General features: G+C 41.2%; 1 protein-coding gene across 6 annotated transcripts in view; it reads left to right on the top strand.

The window, feature by feature from the left end:
* Positions 1-20,840, top strand: part of fgf14 (fibroblast growth factor 14) — a 240,026-nt gene that overhangs the window by 146,268 nt on the left and 72,918 nt on the right. Inside the window, exons 3-4 of one of the 6 annotated variants that reach the window (XM_066686459.1) lie at positions 3,533-3,564; positions 5,050-5,054. The exons of 3 other annotated variants lie outside the window; for them this stretch is intronic. In XM_066686459.1, coding sequence (XP_066542556.1) covers positions 3,533-3,564; positions 5,050-5,054 — 37 coding nt within the window. Of the gene's footprint in view, positions 1-2,020; positions 2,035-2,097; positions 2,139-3,532; positions 3,565-5,049; positions 5,055-11,043; positions 11,065-18,264; positions 18,281-20,840 lie in introns of all 6 variants that reach the window. 2 more of the 6 variants (XM_066686458.1, XM_066686457.1) reach the window with 2 other exon arrangements.

Here is a 20,840-nt window from a genome sequence, read left to right as displayed (position 1 = left end):
TTTTCATTATCTATTTTTCTCAGTATTTTTCCTTAGTAGAATAGAATAGAATATCCTTCAAATAATGTCTGCCAGAGCAGAATGATGGTCTCAGAAGTTGGAACAGTGGAACAATGCAGTCACACAGCTCCACTGACCTGGAGGTTGTGGGTTCAAGTCCTGCTCCTGGTGACTGTCTGTAAGGAGTTTGATGTGTTCTCCCTGTGTCAGCGTGGGTTTCCTCTGGGTTACTGTCTGTGAGGAGTTTGATGTGTTCTCCCTGTGTCTGCGTGGGTTTCCTCCGGGTTACTGTCTGTGAGGAGTTTGATGTGTTCTCCCTGTGTCTGCGTGGGTTTCCTCCAGGTGACTGTCTGTGAGAAGTTTGATGTGTTCTCCCTGTGTCTGCGTGGGTTTCCTCCGGGTGACTGTCTGTGAGGAGTTTGGTGTGTTTTCTTCCAGATGCTCTGGTTTCCTCCCACGGTCCAAAAACACATGTTGGTAGGTGGATTGGCAACTTAAAAGTGTCTATAGGTGTGAGTGAATGTGTGAGTGTGTGTTGCCCTGTAAAGGACTGGTGCCTCCAGGGTGTGTTCCTGCCTTGCGCCCAGTGATTCCGGGTAGGCTCCGGACCCACTGTGACCCTGAACTGGAGAAGCGCTTACAGACAGTGAATGAATTATAATTGTTTTTTTTTTGTTTGTGGATACTACATTTTGTGTGTTTATGTATATATGCGGGTGGCACGGTGGTGCAGCAGGTAGTGTCACACAGCTCCAGGGACCTGGAGGTTGTAGGTTCGATTCCCGCTCCGGGTGACTGTGTGTGAGGAGTTGGTGTGTTCTCCCCGTGTCCGCGTGGGTTTCCTCCGGGTGCTCTGGTTTCCTCTCACAGTCCAAAAACTGTGGTAGGTGGATTGGCGACTCAAAAGTGTCCGTAGGTGTGAGTGAATGTGTGTGTGTGTCTGTGTTGCCCTGTGAAGGACTGGTGCTCCCTCCAGGGTGTATTTCCGCCTTGCGCCCAATGATTCCAGGTAGGCTCTGGACCCACCGTGACCCTGAATAAGATAAGCGGTTACAGATAATGAATGAATGAATGAATGTATATATGCAAGGACTACATGTCAACTAAATCTGGTGCTTTCATGACCTGCACACACACAAAAACAAACACACAAACATACACACACACACACACAAACATCCACACACACACACACACACCCACACACCCACACATACGCACACACACACACACATTAATGGATAATGGGTGTGCTTGGTTTTTGTGTATTGTATGATGTGTCACACAGATACACACACACCCACACCCACAGATACATAGACACAGAGGTAACACTGCCATAGGGGCCACAGGTTGGTGTGTCTGTCACAGTTGTGTCTGAGGGGAAATCTCGTCCTAATAAACAGTGAGTAAAGGACGTGGTTGTTGCCAGGAGATGGTGCAGGTGATGATTTATCCTCAGAAAGTCTTGCCTTCTTTGCACCTGTGACGGCCATTTTATTCCAGCTGCCTCAATGCGGCTCCTCGTGCTCTGAATTTTGGCTTGTATTTGGTGGAGAAACTGCACCATTAAACTCAATCAGAATTGTGTTAGCTGTTTAACAAATCACACGGCCATAACTGACACCCGCCTGTGAGGAAGACACTCACAAAAGTTTGGTTAGTGTTGGCTCCTACGTCTGAGGGGCTGGTGTGGTGCACAGTCAGAGAAAAAAAAGGGGGGGGGTGGCTTTTGTGCATTATTAGTGATGGAGGACCCTTGGGGAGTTACCTCATTAATTTCCCATTGCTGCGAGATTGGGAAAATCTTTAGTGAGCGTTTTTCTGAGCTCAGCCGTGAGGGCTCACTGGGGGCTGCTTAGAGGGAGCCAGTCTTTTCTCTCCTTCTCCTCTCCCTCTCTCACTCGGTGTCTCTCGCTCGCCTGTAGTCCCCGCGCTAAGGAAGACTAATGGTTTGTTTGGTGGGGCTTAATTCAATTGCTGCCACAGGAAGGACATTTCCAGCAAATAAACCTGAGAGCGGCCACCTATCATGTGAGGCGCTAAGACCCCTTTGCCATCTTCATTTTGGGCTTGAACGCAGCCAGGAACTGGGAGTCCCCCCCAACCCCCACCCCCCTCAAACCCCACCAGAGTGTGTGCAGAGCCTGTGTAGACTGAGAGGGAGAGAGAGAGAGCTATTTTGCCTTGAGCACTCAGAACTCTTGCTGAATGCCAATGTCAAGACGTCAAGATTAGAACATGACATTACATTCCTGCAGCAATTGTGAGGAGAAAGAAGCACCAGGAACATTTCAGGCCACTTTCACAGACCGAGAGTAAGCCCAAGCCAGGAGAATTCACACTGCTGATTTTCCCACAATATTTAGTCAAGGACTGCATCTTTAATAAACACTGTTCTTCAAGGGTTCTTTAGTAATGAAGATGCTTACAGACACCATCACGAGTACCACTTCATTTTAACGTCTGCATCTAAACGGAGCAGTAAGTCATTCTTGCCACCACATAGCAAACGTTATTTATAAAAGTGAAGCTTGTCCTTGAATGAACCAGTTTATGCTCCACGGAGTGGGTCTCCCACATGGGGGTGGCCATATATAAAACCTCTGAAACGGAATCTCTGATAAGTCCAAGCCAGAGTTAATTTTGGCAGCTGTTTTATTTAGTTATAGTCTTTTGACAAAAATGTGTATCAGTTTTATTCATTCATTCATTATCTGTAACCACTTATCCAGTTCAGGGTCGCGGTGGGTCCAGAGCCTACCTGGAATCATTGGGCGCAAGGCGGGAATACACCCTGGAGGGGGCGCCAGTCCTTCACAGGGCAACACACACACATTCTCTCACACCTACGGACACTTTTGAGTCACCAATCCACCTACTAACGTGTGTTTTTGGACTGTGGGAGGAAACTGGAGCACCCGGCGGAAACCCACGCGGACACAGGGAGAACACACCAACTCTTCACAGACAGTCACCCGGAGCGGGAATCGCACCCACAACCTCCAGGTCCCTGGAGCTGTGTGACAGCGACACTACCTGCTGTGCCACCGTGCCACCTGTATCAGTTTCAGTCTCATTTATTAATTTTAATCCATTAAATAAAAAAAGCCTAATTTTTAAAGGTTTACTATTTTAGAGATTAATTATTACAACATTGTATTAAAAAATAGCATTAAAAAGATACATTTTACATTTTAAGTTAAGGAGTTGATTCTTATTTATTACAGCGCCTGGCTGCTTGCGTTACCATGACATCTTCAAATATACTGAGCAATTTCCTGTTTTAATTTCCTTACAGTTTTCTCTCTCTCAAATCAGAAATTACAGGTCATTTATCAGTCTTTCACATTTCTTTTAGTTTATATCTGTTGTCAAACAATGCAAACATTTCATGATAGTTCTCGTCTTCAAATGTATATTGATATTTAGTTCTCGTCTCATTTTTGTTGAGGAATATAGGTTGTCAACAAATATTTCTTCATAGTTTTTGCTAATAAAATAACCACTGATCAAAGCCACTAGGTGTCAGTGTAATGGAAAAGAGAAACCAGTGCAGAAAATGTGTTGGTTCTTTAAGGACCTTCAGTGTAACATTTGATGTTATATAAACATTACAATGTAAGATGTGTTCTTCAAACCTTTAAATGATCTTTTTTTGACACTCGATTCAGTAAAATCTCCTATAAAACATGAATTCATAAAGCACTTTTTAAAATATTATTAGAATCCCTGTAATTGTGTGGCATAGTGGCACTGCAGGTAGTGCCACTGCCTCACAGCTCTGGGATCTCGGGGTCCTGGGTTTGATCCTGAAACTGGGGCACTGTCTGTGAGCCGTTTGGTGTGTTCTTGCTTTGTCTGTATGTGTTCCATCTGAGTGTATTATACACTGCAAATCACAGACTCCCTGTTCAGGCTGTGTTTCTGCCTTCTGCCCAATAATTCTGGGTAAGCACCTGGCCCAGGATGAAATGGTTACAGAATGTGAATGGATGAATGAATCCCTGTCAAAGCCCTGTACACACAACTACCATAAGGTCACGATTTCACAAATTCCAGCCTGGTAATGCATTGTAGTACGTGGTTGCTTATTAATTTATACCACGTCATATTATGCCACTGATATATCCTTGACAAGTCTTGCTCTATAATGTGTTATACATGTCATTATACCTACTCCAGAGCAACTACACAGATGTTGTCTGCTGACATATAATAATGTATAGACTAATCTATAATGTATTATGAATACATGATTAATAGGGAATGTCTCCAAGGTAACCAAAAGTGGTTCATAGCTCACAGGGTGATATTAAAGAGTGTAATATTGACTTTAAACCACTCCATTTCTCAATGCTCTGGCAATTGTCCAGACACCCCACATGCTATAGAAACATTTGTGGAACCTATTTGCTAAAAATAGAATGACAAGCTCAATCTGTCTTTAGAGAGAGAGTGTGTCAGTGTGGGCCTGGCCCCACCTCTACAAGCATTCCACACAGAGTGAGACCCTGCATCACATCATTTTTAGAGACCACTCCATTGTAACAACACAGTCTTCACATATGACTCGGTTTCAGTTAAGTTAAGAATGCTGGTCTCATCTTGTAGCCTTCGGCATGATTTTACTTCGATTTCGCTGCTTCTGAAATGAAATATATTTATTGGTAGTTTGTCCGCTTTTGTTGCAGCAACAGCTTCTACCCCTCTGGGATGCAGGGCCATCGCTGTGAGGATTTGATGGCATTCAGCCATGAAGATATTAGTAGAGTCAGGTACTGATGATGAACAAAATGTTATGATTTATAAAACTGAACAAGGCACCAGTCCATACCCCTCTTCTTTTTTCCACACATCTCAAACTGTGCATGCCCTATTTAACATCTATTTAAGACCACCACCACCATCTACTTTTTGTGGCTTGAGGCTTGGACACTGATTCTATTGTGGCAGCTGGCCAATTATGCATGGTTGTGAAGTCACAGCACAGGAGTGTTTGGTTGCTTCTGATTCGTCTGATTCAGAAGACATCAAATCAGATTCCAGGCCAGGTTTTACAATGGCCAGCTGGTATTACGCTATACCTGGCCAGTCAGGTGCATTAGCAGTTGCAGCTATAGTGTCGTTCCAGGTGGTCTGACTCATCTACATGCACTCTTCATGCTTTGTATTATGGGGTTATATTTAAATACGGAAACCTTTTAAGCATATAATTAAGCAGTAATACACGAGAATAAGTGCTGTAATATATATATAGCACAAACCTTGAGTGTATTATTTGATTATACCACAGTTCCGATATTGTTGTTCATTGTTAAGTTTTAAGATAAAAAGGGAAAGAAACAATACGATTAGTTTATCAACCTTCCACAAGGTAAAATATTTCCATTCCTTCACATCTTCCTTGTAGCTCTTCTCAACAAACCATTGAACTGGTTCTGTTCAGGATCCTTGAACCTTGGTGCATTCCAGTGAACTGGTCTGCATTTGGCCCACTTTTGATGCGAACTAAGGCTGTCTGTTATAACCGGAACAGCACCACACACAGATATATGGATAGTTAGGATATAGTCATGGTTAATCCACTGTTTACAGTGGGTTCAGATCAGAGTGATGTAACATACACATTTACAAAATGTGTAAATAATGCTGTGTAAAGCAGTCACCACTGTCAAAATCATTTTATAAGCGCTGTTACTGGGTTTCATGTATTTTGCAAAGTAATACTTAAAGAGCTTGGGTCAGAGTGCCATTATCTTGCAATATTTGCACTCCTGGAAAGTCTCTCAGCCAATCACAGTGCAGGTTTGAACTAATTTTAGACTAAAGTGATCAAATTTAAAAATACATGATATCCTGAGATGTTTTTGAGATCAGACCCCACATTATGCTATGCCTCTGGGCTTTAGTAGTAGTCCTTGGGGACAGGCATGAATTTTGGGCTACATATGGGTGGGACTGTATAATTATGAAGATCAAGTCTAACCACTGATTCTGATGTAGATTTAGTTTTAGTATTTTGACTAAAGACTGTCTGTGAGGAGTGTGGTGTGTTCTCCCTGTGTCTGCGTTGGTTTCCTCCAGGTGCTCCGGTTTCCTCCCACAGTCCAAAAACACACGTTGGCAGGTGGATTGGCAATTCAAAATTGTCTGTAGTTGTGAGTGAATGTGTGTGTGTCTGTGTTGCCCTGTGAAGGACTGGCGCCCCCTCCAGGGTGTATTCCCGTCTTGCGCCCAATGATTCCAGGTAGGCTCTGGACCCACCGCGACCCTGAACTGCATAAGCGGTTACAGATAATGAATGAATGAATGAATTTTGACTAAAATGTGTATTCTAGAAACGATTCTTTGGGAGCCAGCTTTTTTTTCACAATTGTGCCTGGCCACTCTAGTTGCCCTGACAACAGCAAACAAACTGAGCATTTTCCTGTTGTTGTTGTTTTTTTTTTCAAATATTATTTTTGTTTAGTTATTATTTATTGATGAAAAATGAAACATTGTGTTTATAGTTTTCATCTTCATATGATTATTTTTATTTAGTTCTTTTTGTTGTGGACCTGCTGATTTTGTCGTCAATGAATATTTTTGTCATTGTTCCTTTTTCATCGTTAATGAAATGAACACCGTTTGATTAGTACTCATGAGGGTGGCTTCCCACAGGGGTTAAGCCTAACCCTGGATTACACAGCATTTTGAATTGTGATTTTCCACTGAAAGGAGGATATTGTCTGGGAAACCACCCCATAGTGTTTCAATCTTATTACAGTCATTTAGGGCCAAAATATACACTCCTACCCATATTTAGCCCCAAAAATCATATTGGAGAGCAGTGACTACTGCCATGCCCCACGCAAAGCAATCCTAGACCATGCAGACCAGAGAACATTGATCAGACTACAATCCACACAATGACTATTGAAAAAAAGGTATCACTGCTACTTTAACCTGCAATTCAGGTTTTGAGGTCATGTCTATACTCCCTGACTTTCCTTTCCTGCACACGGTAATTGACATAGATCTGAAGAAAGGCGTGGGGCAGTGCTGTATGCTAATGCCTTCGAGAGCCCGCGGAACACGCCAGCAAACGGCTTCAGACATGAAAGGCCTCTGTAGGCCAGTGTAACCGAGCACGGCTTTCATTTATTTAATGTGTCTTTGTGCACCTATTCACTACTGCTCTGCAGATTAAAGGAGGGATATTCCTTTGATTGCCGCTCAGCACTGTACCGTGGTACACTTTGTACCAATGTGTGTGTGTGTGGAGGTTATACCATTCCTCAGAAAACAGGATCAGGGTTGAGTTTAGTGGTTTATGCTGAGTGCGGGCTCTATCTGAAAGTGAAATGAGTTTCTTATTATTGATGGAGGGTGGGCTTTGCTACTGTGGGCTTTGGTAAGTTCTTTTGAACAAACAGAGTTAGCAGAGTGCTCAGTCCCACTGTGAGAGTCCAGCACAGTCCCAGCTGAGTGCTCGCTAGTGTCTGTATATAAGTAAAAGAAAAAACAAAGTGTCTCAGTATGCTAGGATTCTCTCTGCACACAGCAGAATAATAGCACCTGGAGGTTTTTAGACAGTTAATACACCTCCATACTTTGAAAACCATGAACTGAGATGGAGATATTGCTCTATTCCTGCTCCATAGGTGGGTAATATTGATTTCTTTTTTGATGTAGATAGAAGCAACTCAGAATTCAGGACAGCACAAACTGCATAGAAATAAAGACAAAACTAAACATGTAATGCAAGGGTAAACTCATTCATTCATTATCTGTAACCGCTTATCCAGTTCAGGGCCGTGGTGGATCCAGAGCCTACCTAGAATCATTGGGTGCAAGGCAGGAATACACCCTGGAGGGGGCACCAGTCCTTCACAGGGCAACACACACACTCGGACACTTTTGAGTCGCCAATCCACCTACCACAGTTTTTGGACTGTGGGAGGAAACCTGAGCACCCGGGGGAAACCCACGCGGACACGGGGAGAACACACCAACTCCTCACAGACAGTCACCCGGAGCGGGACTATAACCCACAACCTCCAGGTTCCTGGAGCTGTGTGACTGCGACACTCCCTGCTGCGCCACCGTGCCGCCCCTGCAGACAAGTTATTCTAGACAACTCATTAAAGGTGGACTGGTGTCTGAATGTCACTGTTGAACTATACAAAGTGGACTGGTGCCTGAATATAACTGCCACACCATTTAAGGTGGGCTGGGTTTTGAATGCAGTTGCTGCACCTTTTAATGTGGAATTAGGACTTTTTGTCATTTTTTTATTTTTGTGAATTGTGTACCCAACTGCACTTTTATTTTGACCCGGAGATGTTATTGGGATATTCCCCAGACATCTGCAGTCACTGTAGCTTTTGATGCAAGCCCCGTTGTGCTGATAATCAGAAGATGAAGCATGACAAGCTGTTCTTTAAGGGTGGCTTCATAATGGCTGAGTTTGGCACAGCTTCTGGTCCTGATGTTATGTGTTGCATCCAATTATAACATTCAACGGGATGGAAGACCCCTGTTGGAGATTAACTTTTAATCTCGCATTACGTCTCATTAATATGTTGGAGGACTGCTGAGTTCTCTCCATTACGCCGGGTTTAGGAGTGTGCTGTGTCTTTGTGCTGGCTGTAGTCTTCAGTGAGAGCTTGTGCAGATTGTGGTGTGGAGAGCTGGCTGAATGAAGCACTGCTCTCATGTTGTAATTAATTGATGTTTCCTCTAGTGTCATATCTCTACTTTCAGCTATTGATGGGCTCCATTGATCAGACACAGAGTCATGGAGGGTTGGAGCGCCGGAGTGTTTGATCAACACTCACTTTGCACTTGTTACAGCAACATATACATTTCCCTATGGCACTTTTTATTCTTTCATTTTCAGCAGTGAATGCATTTACATAACGGCAGAATCCCTCCTCTCAGTGCAAGAAATCCTGTCTGTCGCTCACCTACATGTTGCATGTCGACATATCCACTGCCTTCTCTTCTCTTCTCTTCTCTTCTCTTCTCTTCTCTTCTCTTCTCTTCTCTCTGCTCATCACATCTCATCTCCTCTTCTCTTTTCTTTACTCCTCTCATCTCATCTTCTCCCCTCTTCTCTTGACTCCTTCTTCTTTTTTCTCTTCTGTTACATCACCTTCTCTTCTTTCATCTCCTCTGTTCATCACCTCATCTCTTTTCTCATCACTTATCTCTTCTCTTCACTCCTCTCGTATTCTCTCTTCTCTTTTCTTCTCTTCTTTTATCTTCTCGTGTCTCCTCTCATCTCTGCTTTTGTCACTTCTCCTCTTCGCTCTTTTGTTACCTCGTCTTCTCTTCTCTTCTCTTCTCTCTGCTCATCACATCTAATCTCCTCTTCTCTTTTCTTTACTCCTCTCATCTCATCTTCTCTCCTCTTCTCTTGACTCCTTGTCTTTTGTTCTCTTCTGTTACCTCGCCTTCTCTACTTTCATCTTCTCTGCTCATCACCTCATCTCTTTTCTCATCACTTATCTCTTCTCTTCACTCCTCTCGTATTCTCTCTTCCCTTTTCTTCTCTTCTCTTCTCTTTATTCCTCTCATATTCTCTCTTCTTTTCTCATGTCTCCTCTTGTATTCTCTTTTCTCTTTTCTTCTCTTCTCTTCTCTTCTTTTCTTGTGTTCTCTTTTCTCTTCTATTCTCATGTCTCCTCTCGTATGCTCTTTTCTCTTCTCTTCTCTTCTCTTCTCTTCTCTTCTCTCATCTCTGCTCTTGTCACTTCTTATCTTCACTCTTCTGTTATCTCGTCTTCCCTTCTCTGCTCTTGTCACCTCATTTCTTCTCGTATTTTCTCCTCTTCTCCTCTCTCTCACCTCCTCTTCTCTTCTCTTCTCTTCTCTTCTCTTCTCTTCTCCTTTCATTTTCTTTCTTCTCGTCTTTTCTCCTCTTCTCTCTCTCTCACCTCTTCTCGTCCTCTCTTCTCTTCTCTTCTCTTCTCGTCTTTTTTCCTTTTCGCCTCTCTCTCACCTTCTCTCGTCTTCTTTTCACTTCTCTTCTCTTCTTTTTCATTCTTCTTCTTTTATTCTCTGTTCACCTCCTCTAGTTTCTGATGCGTCTTCTGATACCCAACACTGACACAACACTTATTACAGGGATGAATACATTTCTGAACAGCTTTATGAATTTTTGCACCCCCCCCCCCCCCCACAATCAACTGTTACTGCACTTACATAACAGCAGAATCCCTTTCTCTCAGATGTAAGAGATCCTGTCTGTAGCACGCCCACATTCCATTCTCAGCATCTCCTCAATCTGCCACTGAAGGGAGGACTGCTCTGATTAAAGCAAGGAGCAGGAACGTGATATCTAAACTGCTTCTTGGGCTTTACCATGACAACAGCACTGTGCGTTTGTTGTCTGTGCGAGTCTGCTGTTGTCTACGTGTCTCTCTATATATCTGTGTTTATGTGTCTTTAGGTCTTTGAGTGTATGTGTCTATGTCAGAGTTTGTCTGGCTCAAGGAGTGTCTATGTGTCTATGTTTCTGTCTTTGTCAATGTGTGACTAAGTGTTTGCCTGGGTCTGTGTGTCTATGTGCATGTCCTATGTGGGTCTATGTGTGTGTCCATGTGTGTGTATTTACGTTTGGGTGTTTGGAGTCTATGTTTATCGATGGGTCTCTGTATGTGTTTGTGGGTCTTTGCGTCTATGTGTGTCTATGTGTATCTGTGTCTGTGGGTGTATGTATGTGTATGTGGGCTGGAAAAGCCCCTCTCCTCTTTCCAGAAGTATATAAAGTGGGTCACTCTCGTCGTGTGGTTAAGTGTGCAGCTGCTTCTGGGTGCAACAGAGCATGCCCCCCTTCTGTCTGATCAACACTACCTCCACCTCTCTCATACACTCTTTCTCTCTCTCTGTACCTCTCTTTCTCTCTAAGCTCTCTATCTCTGAACTTGTCTCTTTGAGTCTCTAAATCGCTATTCTCTTTCTCTCTCAATATGAGACTGTCACTTACAGCTGATTTGCAGTCACTGTCCATTCAGAGTTGATGTTGTTATCAGTCTGCACTGTGAGGCCTGTCAGAACCCCCCCCCCCCCCTGTTTGTTAGTGATCAGCCACATACTTAAGCCTGAACTTTTTGTTTTTGACTGTCTGAGTGCTGTCCATACAGAAGCATCTGAGTGGCCCGAAGTCCAGCCTGGCTTTTGTTTTGTTGCGGTCAGAACGTAGCTTGGCGTCTCCCTTGTACTCGTTTTGAATTTTTCAACATAATTGAAAAATGTCAGCCGCCCTTTACACTCTGTCAGATCTCTTGATGAATGCACCAATGGAAATGGGCCAAAGTCAATTGAAATAAAGTGCTTTTACATTAACCTCCATTAAAGGTTATGGAGGGATTTTTTCTTTTTTTTTCACACTGGGAAGTTATTCCACTGTCCTACGTCACTGAGAAATTATTGGGAGAGTGAGGCAGGGTATTAGCGGTCAGCGTTGCCAGCCAATCTCTAAGTCATTTACTTACATTATAAAATTGTTTACTGGTATTGATTCACAGTAATGATTACAGATCAGTATTAAGACGTCAAGAGGCTTATGTCCTTATTTTCTGAAAAAACTCCAACAAAACAAACACAAAAACCACACTGACCTTCTTGACAAAGATGTCCTGTACCAAACAAAACAATTAGGGAATCATCCAGTGTCCAGTTTAACTACTTTAAAGGGAAAAAAGTGCCCCTCTTTGACTATATCACATGAAAAATGTGTTTGGAGGAGACTTAAGAAGCATCTGTCCCTTCATCCACTCTCTCAGCTCCACTGACCACATATGTACACTGTGTAATTCTACAATTACAGACTGTAGTCCATCTTTTGCTCTGCATGCTTTGTTTGCCCCCATCCACCCTGTCCTTCAATACTCAGGACCACCACAGTACAGGTATTATTTAAGTGGTAGATCATTCCCAGAGGGAGGTGGTGATGTGTTGTGCTGGTCCAGGTGGACCAGACACAGCAGGGCCACTGGAGTTTCTAAACCCCTCAGTATCAATGCTGGACTGAGTATAGCCCACCAACCTGTTGTTATCTGTTGGCAGATAACAGGATCTGTACAGAATTATGTAATCTACTCTCACTCTGATGTTGCATCTGAATGGGATTATAGGCATGTCTAATTCCGTGGTACGCACTGCTGTGCCTGATCCACTCATACCACAGGTGGATTATAGATGGATCTGTAACTGTAGAACTACAAAGTGGACACATATGGACATTGGAGCTGATAAAATAGACAGTGAGTGTAGAAACAAGGGAATGTTCAATGTCTTTAATGTTAAATAAAATTTAGTGAGAGAAGCTTTTATTGGAAGCCATTTTGGACCATCTATATTAGTCAGTTCAAGTGTACATAGAACCTAAAGCCCATTTAGTTGGTGCTATTAGTGTTTGGGTGAGTGCTGCTGAATTATGTCCTGTCAGAATTGGGAGGGAGTGTCCAGTGTTTTTCTCGTTTGACTCTGATCACTGTGTTCGTGGGGACCCAGACCCTGCTGATTACATTGTAGAGCAGATTCCACACTTCAGACTGAAAGTGTCCTCCTCTGTGTACTTTTTAAGGCGGAAATGAACCTTTAATGAGCCCCTGTCTCCTCTCCTCTGTGTAGGTGTAGAAGTCGCACGACTATGTGTTTGTGTGTTTGTTTGCGTGTGTGTTTGTGAGTTTGTGTGTGTGTGTGTGTGTGTGTGTGTATGTGTGTTCCTCATTCTGCCCACGCCTGTCTTGCCACTCACGCATCACATATGCTCGCGTGCGCACACACACACACACACACAAAAGAAGAAACACACAGCTTTTGAACAACCCTTCATTGCTGCGTAGTATATATCACTTGCTTAATTAAATGGTTTTAACCCTTTAGTACAAATGCATTATAACACATCACAATGCAAAGTGTAAATCCCTGTATTTTCTCTGCATTAAAAAAAAATACCAAATCAAGTAAACAAATGCAAAGTTATTTATTTTTCAGTGCAGGGTAAAATCTATTGTTGCTGGGGTTTTTTAGTTTTTTTTTCTTTAGTTTACTACATACATGTAACACAGCAGCTGTCCTTCACATTGAAAGTTAAGACATTTTCCTTCTAATTTAAAGTCACTATTTTGGAGTTACATGTTTTCATTGGCCACTGATGATATTCATGTCATAAAATCACCAGATACGGGGTGAAGAGGCTGATCCACTACTGCATTTAGGTAACGTTTATTAATCCCTTAAAAGGGTACGAGGGAAGTAGAAACAAGGGAACAAAGCAATTTAGGCTGTGGGTAATGCCCCATGTAACCTGCCACACACCAAGATTTTTTTGTCTATTTCCTTTTCTCAGTAACAGCTTACTGCCAGCTACACATTGTGCTGTATTTTCTTCCCAAAGTAGATTGATGGACAGAAACCCCTGTGGGTTTTTTTTTTCAGATTTGAACTGAGAGTGGAATCTGAGTATATTTTCCTCTCTATCAAATAAGAAAGCTTTATTTTCTGTTGTGTTTAGGAGGTCTACCAGGTCTTGCTGGGTTCTTAGGAGACCCGTTTTTTCAAAAAGCTTTTAGCAAACATTGTTCTCTGTTTGTTTCTTGCATTATATTTATGTGGGTTTATCTGACATATAATCCTGTTCTATGTATCTCCTGTGGTCTAAGACTTACTGTAGAAATAGAGCTTAATTTTATTATAGTTTAGATTAAAGAAATCATGTGACTACATAGGTTTCTGAATTGGTCCTTAATGTATTTTTTAGTGTTATACTGTGAAAATGTAGTAGCACATATAAATTATGGCTCAATCCATTTTCCACAGTATATTCCCAATCTCATTAATGTTTAGTAACTGCATAAATTGCTTAGCAGTGAATAGATTTTGGATGTCAGCCCATTAAGCCATTATTCACTCATTCATTCTCTGGAACTATATCATCCTGATTAGGATAGGTAGGATATAAGTCAGGAACACCCTGGAGGAGGTGCCAGTCCATTACAGAGCATCACACACTTACCCAGTCACTCACACATTCATCCAGGTACTGGTGTTGGATGATTAGGTTTGGATCACAGATATCACTCCACTTTATCTCATTTATCAAATAGCCCAGAGCTTTATACCATACTTGACGTTAAGCGTAGTGACCTGAGGCTTCAGATCATCTCATTATTTCCGCCATTAATAATAAAGGGTGTCTACAAAATGTTTGGATGTATAGCATATCCCTGATAAACATTTAAGTGTGACAAGGTGAATATTTACATAACCATGCACTAATGAGCCTCCAGACATTGGCTGTTTAAATTGAGACCTGAGTGAAGGTAATAGAGGTGAGAGCTAAGCTAGAGCTTCATGTGCTGTCTCAGCAGAGCTGTGGAGGCGGATGTCATAAAGAGCTCCTGTGATTAGCATTCTCTCTCTCTCTCTCTCTCTCTCTCTCTCTCTCTCTCTCTCTCTCTCTCTCTCTCTCTCTCTCTCAGCCTTTGAGTCTTTGATGTGTCCATTTTGACTGCCTCATGCGGTCAAAGGGCAGTAAGCCAGTCTATCAAAAACCAACCCAGCACTATACTGACATCACAAGTGAGAACACAAATGCACACACACTGAGCAAAAGAGATACACTCTGTACTTTTCTTATCAGGTTTTCTTTATCTCACAGTCCCTGCAATATCACACTGCTTTATGGGACCTTTGCTTGATTTTCAGATGTCCTATTTAATCTATGTCATTTTCTCAGTATGAGCTTCTTGGTGGCTACACATCCTTTCAGACCCAAGTGGGGATGTTTTTAGTTTCATTGTAGCATTTTATTTTATTTTTACATTACATTTTACATTTACATTTATCTCGTATATTTGAAACGAGAAATCCAAACATTCTTTCCGTGCTTTTGTCATTTTATGGTAACTCTTGCAATGTTATAAAAATGAAAATAGTGATTTCATTCAGCAAAGAAATAACTTAAAAATGAAGTAATTTGAAAAGTGAGAAGAAGTTATTCATCATATATTCAGGTGATGCAAAAGCATGTACATCAATTTGTGTATGCCTTGGTTTACATGATTTAAAGATGGAGATATTGATGTTAGTTATTGTGAATGTTATTTATTAATTCTTCAGTGTTATTATTATTTTTTAAAATAAAATAACAACTGGGGTGGCACGGTGGCGCAGCAGGTAGTGTCGCAGTCACACAGCTCCAGGGGCCTGGAGGTTGTGGGTTCGATTCCTGCCCCGGGTGACTGTCTGTGAGGTCTGTCTCCCCGGGTCTGCATGGGTTTCCTCCGGGTGCTCCGGTTTCCTCCCACAGTCCAAAAACACACGTTGGTAGGTGGATTGGCAACTCAAAAGTGTCCGTAGGTGTGAGTGAATGTGTGTGTGTCTGTGTTGCCCTGTGAAGGAACTGGCGCCCCCTTCAGGGTGTGTTCCTGCCTTGCGCAGGTAGGCTCTGGACCCACCGTGACCCTGAATGGGATAAGCGCTTACAGATAATGAATGAATGAATAACAACTGTCGTTTTTAATACTACTACGACCTTGAACTGGATAAGCGGTTACAGAAAATGAATGAATGAATGAATTTTTAATACTACACAATAGTTACTATGCAAATGTTACACAAAAACGCTTTAAAATTCATGTTGCTAAACTTACAGATTTTACTTTGTTACAGCAATGTTCTGTATCGCTAATCAGATATAATAAGCTTAAATGAACAATATTTACTTCTTTATTAACTGCACATTAAAAATGTTTAAATTTCAGAGCCATGAAAAAAACATATATATTTCCACAATACAGTAACAAGGAAGACAAAGTCTAACCTGACTGAACAGCTTTTTACACGGTTATATGGATATTTGTCCTCATATGCATTTCTATATGCAAATGCTTTTTCTAAGCACTGCTGCTGACCTGTGTTAGCGTGTTTCTTTGTGGTTGTTTGAATGTCAGTGTTTTTTTTAGCATGCCTTAAGCTGGGGTTACACTACGCGACTTTTAGTCCAATTTTATATATATTTTATATATTTTTGCCTCAAAATAGAGTTTCAGACCAGTCACAGCATATCAAACATTTGATTATTTCGACCCGAAATTCGGAAGTAGTCGTGTAGTGTAAACTCTCCACCAACTCTAGGCTTCAACAACCAATGGGAACAGAGAACAGAAAGTAAGCACAGGCACATGCCGTGGAGCCCTACAGCGAAAGATGGATTAAACTGTAAAATTATGAAAAACTACAATATATTACATAGTTCTGGATGCACATGTCCCCAAATAACGAATATTACCTGTAGGAGAACATAGTGCACCATACAAAACGCTGTTACAGCCTTTATTTCAACTGAATTCTTATTTTTCTTTCCACCTTCCGCTGCAGTTTTCCCATCCACGAACCAAAAACATTTATACATGTTTTTTTTTTCTTTGTGGATCTACAAAAATAGCAGCACAAACAATACCTGCAACAAGTTGTACGTCCGTATTTATCTGTGACTCTAAGGAAATGCAAGCATGTTTGGTTGGGGAGTTTGGGGTCATATAGTGTGTGTGATATATTTTTCCAGTCTCTATAAAAATGGACAAAAACAGTCATGTAGTGTGAAATACCCAGTCTATTAATAATCTGCCCCAACTTCAAACTGAGGCCCTGTGAAGGACTGGCCATGGTCACTCCATGGTGTATTCCCCGCCTTGCGCCCAATGATTCCAGGTAGGCTCTGGTCCCACCGCGACCCTGAATTGGATAAGCAGTTAGAGATAATGAATGAATGAATGAACTTCAAACTGAGCTGCATCTAGCGGCGTGCCTGTGCATCAGTATTTGCTTCATGGGGTGTGTTCTGAAAAGTGCTCGGTGTACTACATGTAGGGAATAGTGAGTAGTGGGCCATTTCCAACACATGGTATTGGTACTCTATGTAGACCATAAGATCATAATTATTTACAGCTTCACAACTGAGAAGTCTCTTGGTCTTGAAAGGTTTTATTGTGATACCCCTAGCCATGAATGTCAAGTGGCGCACATTGATCTGTGTGTGTGTGTGTGTCAGCAGAGATGGTGAGAGATATGTGTGTGGCATCTTGACTCCCATTTTGCACTGGTGCAGTTGCTGGGTTATTTAAGGGGTTTTGACATGTTTACAACTGCTGTTTACATTTGTTTTAATGTATAATTTCTCTGTTTTGTTCTATTTACCTTTGTGTTGTTTTGTGTGCCCAGCTGTCCCTCCTCTCTAGCGTTGGTTTCAGACCTTGTACACATTGTGCTTGTCAGTGTTGTATGGGTGCTTAAATCTTTAGATCTCATACGCTGGTGTTCATGGGGTGGGGGTATGTTTAAACTGAGCATTTAACTCCACACAAGGCACCAACGACTGGTTAAGATTCAAGGTGTAAATATAGCCAAATTGTCCATAAGTGCATGCTGACCTATAAAAGCTACTGTGTGTCAGTCCTGCGGTATTTAGTGCGGCGATATTTACATAGTCTCCCACTGAGAGAGCCATTTTATTCAATAAGCACAGTGGGGTGGCGTCCATACACAGCTGACATTTCCACCTGTGTTGCCTTAGAGCCTACACATTCTGTACCATATCCACATGCTACAATCTGTGTGCATGCATGTGTGTGTGTGTGTGTGTGTGTGTGTGTGTGTGTGTGTGTGTGTGTGTGTGTTTGTGTGTGTGTGTGTGTGTGTGTGTGTGGGACTAAAGGTCAGTGCATTGCCACATGGTGCCTCTGCCTGCCTGACAGACTCTTCTTTACCATGCGAGCCTTCTGGCTCACTGCATCAAACAAAACAACCTGTGACTTTCACTGCCTCCAGCAACATCACACACACACACACACACACACACACACACACACACACACACACACACACACACACTCTGATGTATACTAAGAGACATACTAAGAGAATATATAACCTTCCCATTTCCTGGTCTTCTCTATGTCTGTCTGGTTCAATATATTTCTTCCTTTCTTTTCCCCTCAAACTCTTACACATTCACTGTCTTAGTACTTGATGAAGGTTGTATTATTATTGTCACAATACATAGTACATAAAACAATATAATATTGTGATGCAGAATATATAAGTGCACTTAGTGGAAATTCTATAGCAGCATCCATTTTACCAAAATAATAACTGTGTATCAAACTACAAAGGTTTATAAATGGTTTAAAAATCTGCTTTATTATAAATTAGGTTATAAATTAGGTTGTAAACCTTAAATGTCATTAATAATCACAGGTAACACAGAAATAGAAAGGGCATCATTGACCTTTTTTGTGTCATACCTAAAGTGTCAGGACGGACTTGAATTGAAAACGTCAGTAAGAATAAGTCCAGACCTGAGAATATGAATTTAGCTATTTCACATGTTAAGGTACAGCACATTATACTCAGTGTCTAAAAAGACATTCAATCGCTGGTTAATTGATTACATATGTTTACATTTTTACACAAATATGTGCCCAAGCTGACAGAGTTAATATCGATTTTTGAAATATAAATCGATAAAAAAAAAGATAGATAGAAAAAGAAGATAAAATACAGAAAAAAAAAAAATACATAAATAAAAATTAAATATTACTTGAATTTCACATTGCATTATGGGATTTCTATGTTGTCCTGTTTTACACAAATTGTAACTTTTTTTGCTGGACCGCATATCGGCCGGCCTAGCAGAGGCATTTTTGGTTACTGACTGACTCCTAATGTTGAAACGCGTATGTGTGAGTAGGAACTGTTAGTCCAGCTGTATTTCACAGAGAGAACTTTAGGTAGCGCTACTATTCCGTCCGTTGTTAGTTCAGCCATATTTCACATTCCAGTTCATGAACTAAATTTGGAACCATTCTGTGAGTTTCCACCAACATAAACTGATTCATGAACCAGACAAATTCCTTCCCAGCTGGAACAAAAGAACAGTAGGTTCTTCAGCATGAACTGTGGCTGAATTGTGGCAGTAGTGTGTTTATAATACTCCATATAGCTGCACACAGTCACCTTAAACGTCACATGCTTTAACCTGTTACATGGAATAAATGAGTAATTGTAATTCTTAAAATCAACAAAATGTTCTTGTTCTTTGTTCTTTGGTGGTAGATCATCTTGTATGTATTTAAACAAATGAGCAAGAAAAATACGGATGCTTGTGTTATATATTATGAACAAAACTTTGTGCTCCTTTTTTAATTTCTGTAGTTATTATTCCTGCCCTCATTATCTCTGGTACAACACAATCACATAATAAAAACCACACGTAAACAAAGACATTGATATGAAGCACCAAAGCTTCTCCAGACCTTCCAATGACAAAGGGATGTATTTTGGGTTTTCCTGTTTTTGAAATGCCAGAAACACCTCTGTGACAATCTGGCTATATGGCTAATGGACGTCCGTCAAATCTAGACTTACCTAGTTTCTTTTTGTTTATTTTTTTTATACACAATATTAATATTTTAACCCCAAACTGACCGGTTTACCTTTTTTATTAAACCCAAGAACTTTTTGTGATGGAATCCTATATTCTTTGGAAAGTGCTTGTTTTGTTTTTTATTTTTATTTTTTATCAGTGATCTTTCATTAGAAAATCTGCCATAGAATCCTGCTAAGATTTTTTTTTATTCTTGTCCAACTACGTGACATGTAATAATCTTAGAAGTCATCTGAAATCACACAGTGGAAACCAAGCATTAATCTGTGTTCAGTGATATATGACAATCTATGGCTCTAGTGTAGCTGCTCTAGTCTCATTAACAGTGTGCAATGACATGAATCATTTAGTATTTATCTTCAGTATGTATATTATTCAGAATATCATGAGAGTATCATTATGTAAAACTACTGTCAGTGATGTCTCATTATGTCTCAAGCATCTGATGCCAAGAGGTCATAATTGGCCTCACTTTCTTTGAGTGGGGAGGATGGCACTTCCCTCCATCATCACACAATGTGAAGTTAGCCAGTGTGAGTGCTGGGTAATTGTCCAATGATATTCCTGAATAAGCATATGCATTAGCCTTTGAACAATTATATACCACACCTTATTTGCATGAGTGTCTTATGAATTTATATGATTTTTTGTGTGTGTGTCATGAATTGTGTACCAATTGGAGTGTACCAATAAGTGTCAGTTATTCTAGAGATATCCATAATTACCCGGTCTAGACATAATGAAAACTGGCATTTTTGTTCTGTGTATGGGTTGACTCTATGACCTCTCTCAGTACAATATCCTGGATACGCATAACAGCCGACTCATGACCTCAATACCAGGGTTATTACTGCTGCTATTGCATCACACACAGTCCAGTATTTAGAGGACCAGAGCATGTTAGCAGAGATATTGTGTTGGATGTGGCATGGTGCAGACTGATAAGATTGATATAATCTACTATTATCCTCTTCCACTCACTCAAACATATTTCATTAACCTGGGTTGGATTTATACTGTTTCATATTAGTAAAGTTCAATCAGCCATCCTCCTCCTGATTAAACTGGGGATGAATGTGTCTGTAAGGAACAGCCTTGAGGTGGCGCTACTGAGTCTCACTACACAGAGCTGAAATGGATCACTGTGCCACAGACAGAGCTTCTAACAAGGTTTGCGTGTGCAACAATGACTTTGTCCTCAACCTCAAAACAGTAAACGACTTATTTATACTATAGGGTCAAAAGTTTGCAGACACCCACTAGTGCCCATGTTCTAGTGCTGGTCGATATGATTGCAAATCAATATCGTGATTGATTGTACACTTTACCACAGTTATTTTTTTTTGTATTTTTGACTCATAGTTCAGTGACGAGGCTTGTGCTGTAAATATGCTCC

This window comes from Hoplias malabaricus, chromosome 12 (genome assembly GCF_029633855.1).
Source record: "Hoplias malabaricus isolate fHopMal1 chromosome 12, fHopMal1.hap1, whole genome shotgun sequence".
Lineage (NCBI taxonomy): Eukaryota > Metazoa > Chordata > Actinopteri > Characiformes > Erythrinidae > Hoplias > Hoplias malabaricus.
The sequence above is the reverse complement of the archived record's forward strand: the minus strand, read 5'-3'. Positions and strand labels throughout refer to the sequence as shown.